The sequence below is a fragment of the Tachysurus fulvidraco genome, chromosome 5 (assembly GCF_022655615.1).
Source record: "Tachysurus fulvidraco isolate hzauxx_2018 chromosome 5, HZAU_PFXX_2.0, whole genome shotgun sequence".
NCBI lineage: Eukaryota > Metazoa > Chordata > Actinopteri > Siluriformes > Bagridae > Tachysurus > Tachysurus fulvidraco.
Genome location: NC_062522.1, coordinates 10,535,682 through 10,551,495, shown reverse-complemented (window position 1 = coordinate 10,551,495; position 15,814 = coordinate 10,535,682). Strand labels below are relative to the sequence as shown.

The following is a 15,814-nucleotide window of genomic DNA, read 5'->3' as shown; positions in this document are numbered from 1 at the left end:
AGAGACACGATTTGAAAAGTCAAATGAAGAAGTTGGTGTAAATGATTGTGCTGCTTTCGACTTAATCAACTAAGCAGTAACTCTCTGGTTTTAATCGTATAGATTTTGACCCCGATAAGATCGCTGGGGGGGTCTTTTGTTAGCTAACTTTTGTAGATTTAGCCAGCTAAGTGTGAAAAGTGATCTGTACAGTCAATGTTTTGTGTGCACAGTGACTGAGCTAAAGCAAATACACACCATTCAAGAAAAGCAAAGAAGTCGTTGTGGAGAAGACTACCCCGAGCAAACCGGTAGGAATTTCAAGTTGCTTGGCTTTTACTAGTTGGAATGTGGGAACTATGATTAGTTGCAACCTCGAGTCATCGAAGCATTAGCTGAAACAAACTCAGAGAATGAAAGGTTCATTAAGTCGTGCCAAAATATCGACAACACCGTCTAGAGCAAACAGTGCAAAGAACGGTTCATTTAAATAAGCTTTGTTTCAAATAAGTCGTTATTTAAAAGAAGCCCTGGTTTCTGTAGGTGCTGTTATGATATTTGCATATCTGCATTTGCAATGTGTAAGCTAAAGAAATGTGCGAGTATGGGAGATGTAAGAGGCCGCAACATGGTACATATTTGGTAAAATACTTTTCCTATTCTTCAAACGTGATCCGCTACTGAAGACAACATTACATGGTAAAAGGCTGAAATAAAGTTGAACTTGAACTACATCGCATTACTGCGTCTGTGCTGCTCCCAATGTGTGTGTGTGTGTGTGTGTGTGTGTGTGTGTGTGTGTGTGTGTGTGTGTGTGTGTGTGAGAGAGAGACACCTCAGCTAGCACAACACCCAGAAAAACATGACACAGCAGACCAACACTAAACCAAACAACTACTTATTTTTAGCTTAACGGTACTAGTGGGTTTTTCATTTCTCAGTGATTCTCAACGAGTGATTATTTCCTCCCAGCCACATTCTCTTTCAACTAAAAACCAGTGGAAGACGTTTATGCAAAATATCTTGCGTTTTCAGAAATTTCACACAGAAAAAAAGGGAACCGTATTGGACGACCTTTCTTTGCTATTGTTCTATACCAAAGAAAGAAGACTTTGTTCAAAGGATTGGTTTAAAAAAAAAAAAAAGTGTTTTTGAATGATTGATTAGTACTGTGCCATTTTTAGACCAGGTTGTCATACTGTGAAGATTTCGAACAGCAAACGCACCAAATCCACATCCACAGATTCACAGACACTTCAGCACTAAATGTCAGTTGGGGAGACTGAATTAAAATGCATGGTGCAGGAAAACTGACACAAACCCATCAATAATGCAGAGCTGGAGCACTGATTTTCTGAAGACGGCACATCAAACAGAGCCGAGTTACAAACTCGTATCGGCACAGAACACGACTCGGAGAGAGGAGCTACATCAATCGGAGGACGCGAAGCTCATCTTTATTTATGCAGGAACAAAGGCGCAAAGGAGCGCCACTCGTTCGGGAGGCCCGTGGCATTAAAAATATTCATTTAGAAAACATCAATAGAAATTGAGAGAGAGAGAAAGAGACAGAGTGAGAGAGAGAGAGAGAGAGAGAGAGAGAGAGAGAGAGAGAGACATAGAGAGAGAGAGAGACCAAGAGACTGTGTGTGTGAGTGTGAGAGAAAGAGAGAGGCAAACAGAGAGAAAGACAGACAGTCAGAGAGAGAGACTGAGTGAGAGGTGCAGAGAGAGTGAGAGAAAGAGAGACAGACAGAGAGAGAAAGAACTTTCAATGATATTCTCAAAAGAGCTTCGATCAGCACAGCACCTACAGAGACACCTGAGGCCACATGATTTCCCACAATGCTCTATTCTGTCTACGAACACTCATTACTGTGTGTGATTTTGATTTCAGATCAAGACTCCTGTTCAGACACACTGGCATTGAGCCAGCGCACACACACACACACACACACACACACACGCCAAGCAGAGTGCAGACAGGTACTATAAACACTCAATGATCAACACCCTTTTGTCATACAACACCTCCTGACACCCACACCCACTCTCCCATAAGAAGTAAACGGGGCAGTAAATATTTCCACAAAGCTCATGTGATCTCACCCTAGGGTTAGTCGGTTTATCTAAAACACAAGTCACCGTCTTCGCTGGCCTTATGGGGGATATAAATAAACAAGCAGGAATATCTTTGGCACGGCTCTTCAGTTTATACCCACACAAAAATTATGTTCGCAGCCACATTGGTGTTTACACACCAACCATGGGAAATGTAGTGTTTTGCAACACCCAGGTCCTTTTACTGTGTTAAAGCAGGTGTTGCTTTACCGGTCGAGCTGCATGAATAAAGCCACCGTCACACACCAGCATCCGGCAAACCTACAGCCACGCAGCTGCTGCCTGTTGAGCTCACCGTTCCTCTCGAGACACAAAGGCAATGCTGGCCTTTCTGCCAATTACTGACCTCTGAGTCGGCGCTCTTTCATCTCCCCGTCACAGGGACGGGGTCGGAGGTCAGGCGTCATCCGAGGTCATTTCCTGTTTTATGTGAGCCAATGAAGAGGAGTACAGACTCTGAGTTAGTGAAAGATAAGAGGAGCGAGTCCTCGCTAGAGGCAGGAAGCTAAAAAAAATTTATCGCGGCATACTCTTTGAAGTTGATCCGAAACTAGCGAGAAAACGCGGCGCATTCAGAAACACTAAAGGGCAACGAAGCGAATTTTAAAATGATCATTTACTGCACCTACTGCTAATGTGTGATTAGGACAGAGACATTATAAATACAAAAAAAATAAAAAATTATTATTATTAAAAAAAGATATCAAGATGTGTACGTGTGTGTGTGCGTGTGTGTGTGTAACTAGTAGAAAAGTATTGCCCTGGTGTCTGCTGCACACAGAACGGCTTCAAACAGAATTCAGGATTAATGAAGTGGGTTTATTTATTTATTCATGACAATGAAAGGAGCCTGGCTACAACGCCAGAGTCCTCGCTCTGTTGCTCGGCATTGTGAGTCCTTTTCAAAGCGGCCCATGCACGACTTCCCAGCCCCCCACCACCCTGCGCTCGACTGCCTGGACCTACGAGCTCCTGTGAGCCACGGCTTGGTTTTGACAACATGTGCGCACTCGCATTTGCACGCTTGTACTAATCATGTCACGGACCTTCTTCAAAATGTCACCGTACTGCGTCTGCGAGTTATAGCGTGCTCGGATATTAATCCAAACGGCGGTAAGGGGGCGAATCTGGCAGAGTTGCAGGAGCAAAGCCCTCCATACTGCTCCTTGTGAAAGCCAGGCCTCCTCCAGGAGAGGAAAGGGGGAGGGGAGTTTAAAAAAAATGCAAAGCCTGAAGAGCAGCTAAGTGCTAAAGCAGCCCTCATTCATGACAACACACACGCAGAGCCCAAACACACAAGCAGCCCGGTTCTCACAGCCTTTTTGTTCCCCCTCTATTTCCCCCCCCACTTCTCTCAGGGTAGTGCTGTGTGCTAAAGCCTATCTGATAAAGTCCTGTGGGTCACCCTGCAGGAAGGGCCACACAAAACCTAGTTCCCATGAAGCTACTATTCACTGCTTGCGTGTGTGTGTGTGTGTGTGTGTGTGTGTGTGTGTGTGTGTGTTCGGGTGTGTGTGTGTTCTACTCTGAGGCCAGTTGATTATTGTTTAATGAAAGACACTTGTGATGTAGGCAGGCTCACCTTCAGGAGAAGGGCTCAGATTTGCCTCAGGGAGATTCTCAGTAAAATAACCAGCCTCAGTAGTACAATAGCTAATTCAACAAGCATTCGCTAAACAGGTTGCACTCACTTTGTAGCTGTGGGAGCTCTAAACGTACACCTTACAGTATATCAAAATAGTTTCGGATAAGTCCTTAAAAGTGTTGTGTGAATGAGGGAGAAAAAAAAAAAAGACATCACCCAAGTTGCTAAATTATTCTAAAAGCTACTGATGAAACTACTGATTAAACTACCGCTGGCGTAGGTTTACCTCACTGCATCGTACTCACAGAACATCAGAACAGAACATTTAACGTTACGTGACTTGGGTCATGTATAATTAATTGAGCAGGACAGAGTTAGTTAGCTATCTAATTAAAAAGAATAAAATGTGAGCATGATTATATACACTAATATTTTCAAGGCCGGTTATATCTGCAGTCGTTGGGAGTCAACAACTGTCCCGACCTTTTGTAGTCTAAAGAAATGAATTTTTCGCTGAGTTTATACTGCAACTGGAAACTCATATAAACAGGATGATGCACAGAGAAAACAATCCAATGTAAGTTATTACAGGTTTCAGAGAATTTTGAAGTCCAATACGGTCATGGCAAATAAACAACCTGTCGCGCAACCCTGTGATACCTTCAGTGTAGGTCTGAACAAACCACACACACACACACACACACACACACAATCCTTATAGCAAAATAGCAAAATGAAAGGAGAATCTCAAGAGACAAGACTGAAGGAAAAGTACTACAGATCTAACGTGTCAAATACATTTGAGCACAATATTCTGGTTTAATAACAAGCGTAAAAACCACAATGAACGATTTGGTCTATGACTCTACATTTATTCATCAGTTATCTACGACTATTCTGAAAACACAAAAAAAAAGGTTGGTAAAACTGGAAGTGGAGGCCATGTGAAATCTTTCTTTTAACTAAAACACCATGTTGAGGTTGGACAAGATGCTTGAAAAAAAAAAGGTAAACACATTTTAAATGATAAAGTCTTTTTCAGTAAAATGCAGAAAGGAATTCTATCATGGATGATCAAAATCAACCACAACACAAATATTTTTTTTCTGCTGTGTTTTCCATGACTGGGACAGAACCTGACCGTGTAAGTCTATGCAAACAAAACAGCATTTTTTGTAAACCGACCCGGAAGCGATCAGCAACCTGGTTCCCTCGACAAAAAGCCAATAGGATTTTTAGATATGGTTTGGGATTTTGTAGAAAATAAGATCGGTGTTCAAGAAAAAGTTTACGATTCTTACATGTTTTGTTCATCAGGATAATCTTCCCAAATTACAACGTACATTACTGAGGTAAAAAGCTAACGTTAGGCTGTAAATAAACCACACAACAACTTTCCCTGTTCTTCTTCAGACAACTCTTTCCGTTCTTGTTTAAAAAGCATGAACTCCTCTATTTGCAGAGGAATCTGAATGAACACAAAAGTTGGATTTCTTCGCCATGATGTCTTAACATCTCTGACAACCTCTGTAGTCCCATTTAGCCACTTGTTAATAACCACAGACTTTATTTCAGGTATTTAACCAAAAACCCAATCAAATTGGTGCTGACTGAACCGGAAGCGCGTCTCATGCAGAACTCTGGAGCTTTCTCTTCTATTTGCATCTCAACCAAAGTTCTAGCATTTCAAAATCTGTTCATCGTCAGAAGTGGAAAAGGAGAAAACTGCATTTAAAGGTTTCGCTCTGACTCTGACTGAGCTGTGCCTCTGACTGAGCTGTGCCTCTGACTGAGCTGTGCCTCTGACTGAGCTGTGACTCAATTTCATTTCCAACTCTAACCGAAAAGGAAATCCAAATGAAAAACAAAAATCACTCGGATGCTCAATTCATTTTGTAAGCTATTCATTTGCGCATGGTGAATGATTTCCAGTGAATCAACTCTTTGTTTGATAAAAAAAAAATTAGTATTATTTTAAAACACTTTAATTATCTCTGTAAAATAATCAAAATAACAGTGCCTGGGTTTTCAAAGACCCGCCTCCCCGTCCCCTAAATCCAGCCTCCACACCACTATTACCTGCTCCTCAGTAAAAAACATTCTCCTTTTAATGTTTCTTCTGCCTGTTAAAACTTGATGCATGGGGATAATTAGGCTGTGCGCGTTTACGGCTCCTGTTTATGTGCTTCAGTATTTTTTTTCCCGAACCCCTCCACAATGTATAGCGTTCTCTCTGTGTGAGAGGAATGTGCACTGTTCTCGATGACAGATCTGCTCTTCTGAGTACGACTGCCAGTAAACAACACAGAGCTCGAGATCATGGAGTCAAACAATGACATCCTGCCATTTTACTGATTATGATGACAAACATAAACCATAAAAATTGGGACTTGCTGCAACCAAAAATGTTCGTTTCAAGAATCCTTACTTAATATTATTTTTAGGATATTCTTCTGCTTAAGGCCATGATACGATATGGAATACTGCAGAGATTACAGAGGACATAATGGGTTACCGAGCGTCCTAATTAGCCACTTGTAGTATGACCTGGATTAACCCTTTCCTCGGTGGTGTCAAATCTGTAAACTATATGTACGTGACCTCGTGTCTTCCTTTAGCGTCCATCACAAATCTATAATTTGAGCCAAATAACTCCTGTTCAATAACAAACCGTAAATTCTTTTCCACATCATAATTCTATAGATAGGGGATTTATATCACTACATGATAAACATTATCTGCCAGCACTTTATTTCCAAACAACACTTATTGCACTTATTCCTCTGGCAGCCTGGAGGAATATAACTCAGAGTTTTCAAACCGTGAACCGTCTGTTCATTCCGTGTTTTGTATACGTTAAATAAAATGCAGGAATTTGGGGACATTTTCTCTCCGCTAGTAATAGTGGTTCTTCTTACCCGCTTCAGGACTTCGTACTTAATACTTACTGTATACTCATTTTAATATCATTTTACACTTTCAAATTTGACCTACAGTCACCGATCCTTGCACATTGTTGTATTCACTGTCTACTCTCTTGCACCAGAGAAGTCCTGTTCATATAATCACAGTAAAGTTGAATTAAAGTCTGTTTCTGGGTCTGAATCCTAAATATACAACGCTAGACCCTAGATAATGAGAATACATGGTTGATAGGAAGCTCTTCCAGGTTCGAGGCTTTAGTGAAGAAACAACTGCATAAAAGATGAAGAATTTTAACTGGAGAATCATTATTAATGGATCACTTAAGAAGTAACACGGTGCAGCACTAATGCCAAGAATGGTTTTTCTACATCAAATGCAAACTTAAAGAAATGTAACCGCAACGTTCTCTCTTCCCGACGAGGAAAGACAAAACAGTTCAGATGGTCACACTGACAAAGTTAATAAACACTGTGGACAAATACTCCACAGCTGTTTAATCAAAGCTTAACAAGCTTTCGCTTCATGGCTGGTGCTCTAAAGAACCTAGTGCTGTATGCGATACTCAGCCACTGAAACCAGGGTGATATTAAACTGGCTGTGAGGCTGGTACTACATAAAAGGGGCTGCCTCCCAGACCAAAACATTTGAACTCATTTCCATCATTAAATGAGACAAATCCAATAGATCTGAAGCTTAAGCTAGTCTATACATTTTATTTCCTACACAATCGCAAATGCCCCTTGATGCATTCGTTCTTCCTTGAAATTCCAGCAGAGTCTGGGTTAATAAACAACCAGTCATGTGTTATCGAGAGAAACAGAGAATGTAAAGACAGGATTAACCTGCAGTAAGAAAGACGCCGAGCGACTGCGTCAGTACCATACGTCACGTCACGTCATCTCGGGAGCGGAAATGAAGCGCACAGCCTGCTGAGCCGCTAAAACACTCGACGAGCAATACAGCTCAATCTGGCTGATATGGGTGTGTTACTACAAGCTGTACACCAGACAAGGGCATGAGCAAATTCAAGCTTTACTGCACTGCAAATTCACTTTAACTCAAGATGGTTTACTTCGTCTCAATAGCCAATGAGAGGGCTCACAGGGCAGCTTACAAAAAAGATCTTCATAAAACCCTGAATGATGAATGACAACTTTAAGATCTTTATCAGAAAGTATCACACTATTTACCGACACATTAAATATTTATTTGCTTTCTAATCAAGCCAGATTTAGGCAGAAAAAAAAGGTTAAAAAGTATGACGATATCACAGACATGCACATGTTCCCCTGGAAGCAACATTAACACGCAAGAAATCTTTAACACCACATCCAGCGTCCTCAAACCAGAGCTGTCATTCAGGTGTATAAGAGCTTGGCATTGCGATGTTGCAAGACTTGTTTTCATGGGCATGGAAATATTTAAACTGGAAGCAGATCACCCAGGCTTATGGGAATTGGTCTGACTAAATACACAGATTGATTTAACACATTTTCTTTTTTGTAATTGTTATTTTGTTTTTTCAACAGCTGCAACATAGATCTCACACCAGATGTTCTAAAGAAGACTGGGAGAAGATTTTTAAAACATGTCAGAGAGCAAAGCATTTGTTTGGACTGTTCTCAATTAGAAGGTGAACAAACAAAAAAAAAGAAGAGTGAGCATGTGTGTGTGTGTGTGTGTGTGTGCGAGTGAGCGAGTGAGAGAGCAAGAGAGAGATTATTAACAACTAAGTGTGATAAAGGAGGAGCGATGGGAGTGGTGCAGGCCCCTCTGGGACGATGATGTGGTCTCTAGCTATTCACAGAGATGAAAGGCCATTTGGGACGGGGCCCCCCACCGACCACCACTCTGTCTTTTCACTATGAAGTGCACGCTCCTCCAACGCCATCACATCACACCGTCATAACAATGTCTGCCATTTGTTTAAAAGTAGTATACAATTTCTCAAACAAGAAACAAGATACATGGGCGCGCTATTATGATAAGTTGAATCGAACCTTTATTCGTATATCTTCAGAGTTCTTTTTTTTTTCCCCAGTCGTGCATGTTTCAAAAAAGCAAGAAATTTGCTACAATCTCGGTGTTTATAATAGAATTAAGTTTGAATTCATAAAACCAGAAATCAAGTCTAATCTGTTCCATGCAATGTTTTTTCCCCTGTAAGATAAATCAGCGAGTCTCAAAATAGGCTTCCTGAAGGCTAACCCATTCAGTTTGTTTACTTATTTATTTATATTTAACTAACAATGATAAAAAACAGATTTATTCCAAGTGCTCTTATAGTTATTAACCTTTTTATGTAACCATGTGAACTGAACCTTAATACAAAAAAATACAAGTATGAGTAATATTAACTCAGACCTTTCTAGATACATTTATGCATGAATATTACTGCACATTAAGTCTGGGCAATATGTCATTATAATATGGAAATCCTGATGTATTAGATCACATTGCACTTATCTGAGAAATCTTGATCTTGGGGGTGTTTCATTGAAAATTGCCTAAAAGCAGCTGACGTACTGTTACAATTGTGCAATTGTACTGTTAAAAGTCTTACTCTTAAAAAATGAAAAAATGCATCCTTTTTTTATTTCAGTGTTAAATATGGTTTCAATAACTAAAAAAGTCTTGGCTTCATTAAATATCCCAGGTCCACTCTTGGGACCCTGAGCAAGGCCCCTAAACCTCAATTGCTGAGTTGTATAAAATGAAATAAAAATGTAAGTCACTCTGGATAAGTGTGTCTGTTAAATGGCAGAAATGTAAATGTAAATGTATGTTTAAGGTGCACAAGTGAAAGCTTATGGGATCTGAAATAATGGGGGAAACTACTAGCAAAACAGAAAGATGTGGAGCAAATGTAAAACCAGATAAATAAATAAATACACCACCATTAAAGCACGAGATTAAAATATCACAACTTGTGCTTCAAAATATAACAAGCATAAATTTATTTGTAGGAAATGTTTGAAGCATTTACCTGCTAGACTGAAAATGATAATGTATCCACCGAGCTTTATATAGATAGATAGAGATAGATAGATAGATAGATAGATAGATAGATAGATAGATAGATAGATAAATGCATAAAAATATACACACACACACAGTATATATAACTCTAACCATATATATATATATATATATATATATATATATATATATATATATATATATATATATATTTATAAAATAAAAAAACAAAGACATTTCCCTACACATTATTTACACAGAACAAAAGGCACACAGAGAGACAGAGAGCCCCACAGTGCACATTACTGAGAGTTTACCTGCATGGTGAAGACACCCAGCTCCTGAGCAGAGAGCTTTTTCATCTGCACCGCCAGCACTTGCGCTTCCTCCAGGATAGAGAAGTCGCTGTCGGCACAACAAAGTCCTCCGCACAGGAGCCCCAACAAAGGTACAAACCAACAGCTAAACACCTTTAACTTGTTCCCGGGACGCTGAGCCTGACTAGTCCAGTGCGAGGAGGGAATAAAGGCAGAGACAAACCCAGCTCCGAGCCGCGAGCCGCTCGCCATCATGGCTGAGATTTGTTTAATAGTAAGCAGGAGGTCGTGCACGAGCGCGCGCTCGAGGAAGGAAAAAACTTCCCTTTTAACTTTCACGCCGAATGTCGGTAAAGTTCCACTTTTCCAACCACGATATCCCGAGCACAAGGCGGTAAGACATAGTTTTGGGAACTTGCCGAAATGAGCGAAACCTTATTTAAAAGTAAAAAGACCGCGTTTAGGTTTTTTTTAACGACTCACGCGAGCCGCTTCGGTAAAACTCTGCGTAAAGCGCGAGCGCGAGCATCACAATAGGAGAGCAGAGCGGAGACGGTTGTCAGGAAAACCCGCACCGGATCATCCCTGTCCTGCTGGATTGGGTGGATTGGAATAGGTCTACATTCACATGGTCAAGCAGAACAATGTCAAACAATTTCAACAAATCAGAATTTCTGTTTTAATGTCACACAGATATGATTTTTTTTTATTCCCCCTCAGGACTGGGGGACTTTATTCAAAATAAATTATCTTAATTCAAATCTGAGTTAATCAGTCTCATTAAAAGCTTTGCAGAATTTATTTTTTCTCTCACATCAGATCTTGAAGGTTCACTTTTGTTACAACAAGTCAATTATTATCGGTCGTTAATGCGAACACACCTATTTCCCAAAACACTCATTTGCACCTTAATTACTTGGGTAATTCTTAAGTCCTTGGTGCAGAATCAAAACTCAAAGAGGTGGAGCTGGACCTAGAACAACTCATCATATAATATTTTTCCTAAAATCCTAAACTCTGTCCCTAAACCTACGCACTCTACGACACAGTATAACAAACACATTTCCGGTTTAAAACACAGTGTGTTTCTGGAGTTTTGGTTTTACTTCACCGAGGAAGAAGGAGCTAGATCAGGACCAACTCCACCACTCTGACGTTTGGTTCATTTCCATGTAAATGAACTGGATCAGGTTCAATACCAACCCCTGGACTAGATGCTGAAAATGCTGAATCAGGTTTGACACCACCCAAGAAAGAGGATTATTTCAAGGCTATGAAACTGGACCTGATCCATCTCCTTGTACCTGGGTGGAGTCAATCCAAAGGTACAGGGATTAAAGTTGGACCTAATCCATCTCACTTGGGTGAGCCAAACCTGATTCAGCACCCATGTAAATAAGCTGGATTAGGTCCAACTGCAACCCTTGGAATTTGGCTCTGACTCTGCCCAGATAAAGGTACTCCACCCAGATAAGAGGAGATGGATCTGGTCCACCTCCATTCCCTGTACATATAGATCAATGTCACTCAGGTACAAGGAAATAGATCAGATCCAATTCTATGCTCTTGACCTTTGGTTCTGTGGCAAGGGGTACTAATTCTTTTGACCACTACTTAGAGTTGGGATATTTGAGGGTAACTCACCCTCAGAGGAATAGACCTGAGCTCAGGATAAAAATGGGGACCGTAGACCTATGAGACAGCAATAGAATTGTGCCATGGCTTTACAAATATTAAACAATGTAAAACTCCATAATCTCTAAAAAATAAAAACGAATATTTTATCATTTGATTACTTTGTACAGCTTAAAATGTGTAACTGTGCGTGCTTTGGTCCAGTTCTGCCAAAAGAAGCAGGGAGTTCCTCTGATCACCAGTCATTAACGTCGGTTGTCTCTAAAATGACTTGATTATATAATAATACCCAACATCAAAAAGCAGTTATGCTGCAGCTTTGAACCCCTGAAACAAGCCCAGTATTGTTCCTCCTCCAGTGGATCTGAATTATGTCCAGTTTCTGCTCAGTTAAAAGCTGGAAATATAAGTGTGTTCCAAGTGCTTTCCAGTGAGGCTGAGGAAATATTGTACAAAATGAGCATCATTTCAAAGAATTATAGAGAAAGTTGTTTATATGTATGGTGTGTGTGTGTGTATATATATATATATATATATATATATATATATATATATATATATATATATATATATATATATATATATATATATATATATATGGTATATTTACCATTTGCTTAGTGAATAGACAAATCTTGGAAGCATTACTTTCTCTTGTTCCTTTTCATTATTTACCAGAAATATCGACTAACAAGGTCACTTTAACTCTGCAACCACATTACCCAAATAACCTCTAAATAAAGTAAATTCTGAATATATTTTAATACATATACATTTTAAGTAAACCATTAAACAATAACTTATGTTAGTGTTAATAAAGAAGTTAACACAGCTTCACTTGACTTGACTTTTGGCTCTTGACTTCGTGCCATGAGCATAGACGGTAGTTAACCTTGTTTTGCATAAAAGAAAAATCCTGTTACTTTCAGTCATGTTACTCATTTAAGACAAAATGCAAAATGCTTCAAACAGACATCCTGTAAAAGAGAGAGAGAGAGAGAGAGAGAGAGAGAGAGAGAGAGAGAGAGAGAGAGAGAGAGAGAGAGAGAGAGAAAAGGCACAACCTTTTTATTGGTTGAATGGCTATTTAAAGGAAAATGTATTTTTAACTATTATGGCAATAGCTATAATGCAATTAGATGCTTTTACTGAATTTAAAATCTGCAGTAAAATTATAATCCATATGCACTAATATTGAGCACTGCCCTTCACATCATTGTATAGTTCTTCCCCATGGAATGTCTTTGTATGCAGTAGCTTTACAATTTTCCTTCACTGGAAGTGTGCACAGATGTGGATTGCCAAGATTGATGTGGAAGAACATGAGTAGCCTACACAGAACCCTGACCTCAACCCCACTGAGCATATTTAGGATAAACTGGAACACCAACTTCATGCTTCTAGACCAACCTCTTGTGCTCTTGTGGCTGAATGGACAAATCCCCAAAGCCTTGATCCGAAAGTAGGAAGACATCTAGTAGCAAGACCTCTCATTTGGGTTTGGGAGACTAGACAACATTAATACCCATGGTTTTGGAAAAGGGAGGAGGAAAGGGATGTTCTATTGCATTGTACTGAGAATGGTGATATTCGGGGGGAAATACAGCCACAACAAGATTTGGATGTAGTAAAAAGAACGTCACTATGTTCTGTTGTTTATATGACAAATAGAATTTGAAAAGAATTTGAAAATTTGTATTTGATCTACTTCTTGATTTCTGCTGCTGTGTGACAATATATTGCTATCACTATACAAACAGAATTGAATTCAACTGAATCCAGTATCCATAACAATGTTGTTCTCTTTTTGTTCATGTCAAAGCATTCTGCATCATTGCAGTTGCATTCTTTATTTCTGCACAATGGTGATGCATACTGGCTTCTCTGAGGTAGATTTAGTGGCTACATCAGTGCTTCTTCCAGTCAGCGGTTTGGTAGAAGATGAATAGAGAGGAGGTGAAGAAGAGGGTGAAGCGGCAGGACAGACAGAGATGTGAGGAGCTCCTGTAGCACATGCCGCTTGATCCACAGCCAGAAGAGATGAAAGGAGCTCCAGCTTTTCCTCCTCCTCCTGCTGCTGCTGCTGCCAATTCCTGCTGAGCCCAGACGCTGGAAGAGATCGAGCCGCTCCTGCTGCAGCAGCTCTGCTTCATATGAAAATTTCATGAGCAGATTCAATATGGCTGACGGTTAATAATCGAATAAGAATTGCATTGATATAATTCCGACAAACAAGTAAAGATTGTAAACAACGGTTGGGGATCTTCTAATCAAACAGACAAACAAAAGACAAAAAAGACAGGACACATGACATATTCATAATCCTTGCAGATCCAGGTCTAATTTAGAGTTAACCATATGCTCATCATGCCTTTTCCTAGCCTCAATAAATAGCAGAAGTGCTTTGGGAGGTCTTATTAGTAATATGAGAAGTCACTAGTGTCGGTAATGTGAAGATAAAAACCAACCTGACTTGTATTTTGTCTCCTCAGGGTCCCTAGTTAAAATCTGATACTAAAGACTGTCAAAAGAGCACAGCCATGAGTCATGATCACCTTTCACACAACACGGAAATAATCCTGTGGAAAAAAAACAAGCACGATAAAGAGAAGCTCTGTCACTTTCTGTGTCTCTATACACAAATCGTATGAGACAAGCAAAGTCTGCTGGAATTGACAATTAAGTCTCTGCTATCATATCTAATAAAGAACATTAGCTAAATGATTGCATAAACGTCTCCCAGTTGTATCATAGCTATTTGTACAAACACATAATTAGACAGGAATCAAATCCAAACAGAAAAGTTATACAAATGTCATTCGGGTGAATTTCACAAATGAATCATTTGATTTCAAAACTGATTTTTGTCATTTGATTCTTTTACATGATTTTTGTCTCATGAGTCATTTCTTTACACCAATTTTTTTTAACACAGCTTATTTTTTATTAAATATTTCGTACATTTCTTGATTCATAATTCATGTGTTCATTTTTCACCTGTAAGACATTTTATTAATCGTATATGGTTTTATTTATCATGTATTATTCTCATTCTCATTCTTACATCTGAAACTCAAAGCAGATTCAAAGCATAATGCAGAAATGCACTTTCACATGGTTTTCACGTGATCAAAGATTCCTCACATAACAACATGTGACATGCATGTGTTTTTTTTTCTTCCATAAGGGAAAGCCTAGCTTGCATTGGCAGATTTAGTCTTAATTACACTGCATGTTTGCAAAGCCACCTGGATGGGTAAGATAGAAAGAGAAAGAAATAAAGCAGGGAAGATAAATGCTTAATGAAGACATAATATCTGACACACAAGGACGAAGAAAAAAACAGGACCCGAGGTGTGCAGAAATGCAGTGAGAGGAGGCAGTTTGTTTCTATAACACAGCAGATACAAGCAATTAGGGAATTTATAGAAAGGAAAATCAGTGGCTTAGTAGTTTGCCTTTGCATGTTTGTCTTGCACCTCTGGGGCTGGGGGTTTGATTCCTGACTCTGCCCTGCTTTGGGTTGGGGGTTTCCTCTGGGTGCTCCGATTTCCTCCCACAGTCCAAAGACATGTGTTGTAGGCTGACTGGCATCTCAAAATTGTCTGGCGTGTGTTTTTGTGTGTGTGTGTTGTGCAGGAAAAGTGGTGCAGAAGATGGATGAATGGATTTAAATGATGGTCAGTTCTGTCCTAAATATACCGTGCATTCAACTGTGCCAAATATGAAATCCTCAAATTTTAGGCATATGAAAAAAAGACATTTCTTTACTTTCCTAAATATACTAATGATAACAAGTTACACCAAGCTTTACTTTGCATTTCATTAAGCATATGCACTGGCTAAACCTGATTTACATGAAACATGTTTTTTCTTTCTTAAAATTGAAAATATGAGAACAGGAAAATATCCAACCACATCACACTGTGGCATTGACTGGGAAACACTAGATGTGAACTGAACACAGACTTGTTTGGTTTCTCTATAATTTGAATAGTAAAAAGAAAAACTTTTAGTTACTTTATGAGTCATGTGCAGGGTTTATTCTTATAGACAGGAATATTAAACATAAGCCTAGTTAAACCTTAACGTGCTTAACCATGACCTTCTAAAGAAGCTCAGTCCTTTCTGGGACCTTTTCTGAAAGCAGATCCAACACACACACACGCACACACGTACACACACACACGTGTGCACACACACACGTGCACACACACACACACACACACACACACACACACACACACACACACACACACACACACACACACAC

The 15,814-nt window shown here is 39.6% G+C and overlaps 1 protein-coding gene across 1 annotated transcript in view; it reads right to left on the bottom strand.

Moving 5' to 3' along the window:
- Window positions 1-10,548, bottom strand: part of cachd1 (cache domain containing 1) — a 77,548-nt gene extending 67,000 nt beyond the window's left edge. Inside the window, exon 1 of the mRNA XM_027146903.2 lies at window positions 9,907-10,548. Coding sequence (XP_027002704.1) covers window positions 9,907-10,161 — 255 coding nt within the window. The 5' untranslated portion in view covers window positions 10,162-10,548. The remainder of the gene's footprint in view (window positions 1-9,906) is intronic.
- Between the last annotated feature and the right edge of the window lie 5,266 nt (window positions 10,549-15,814).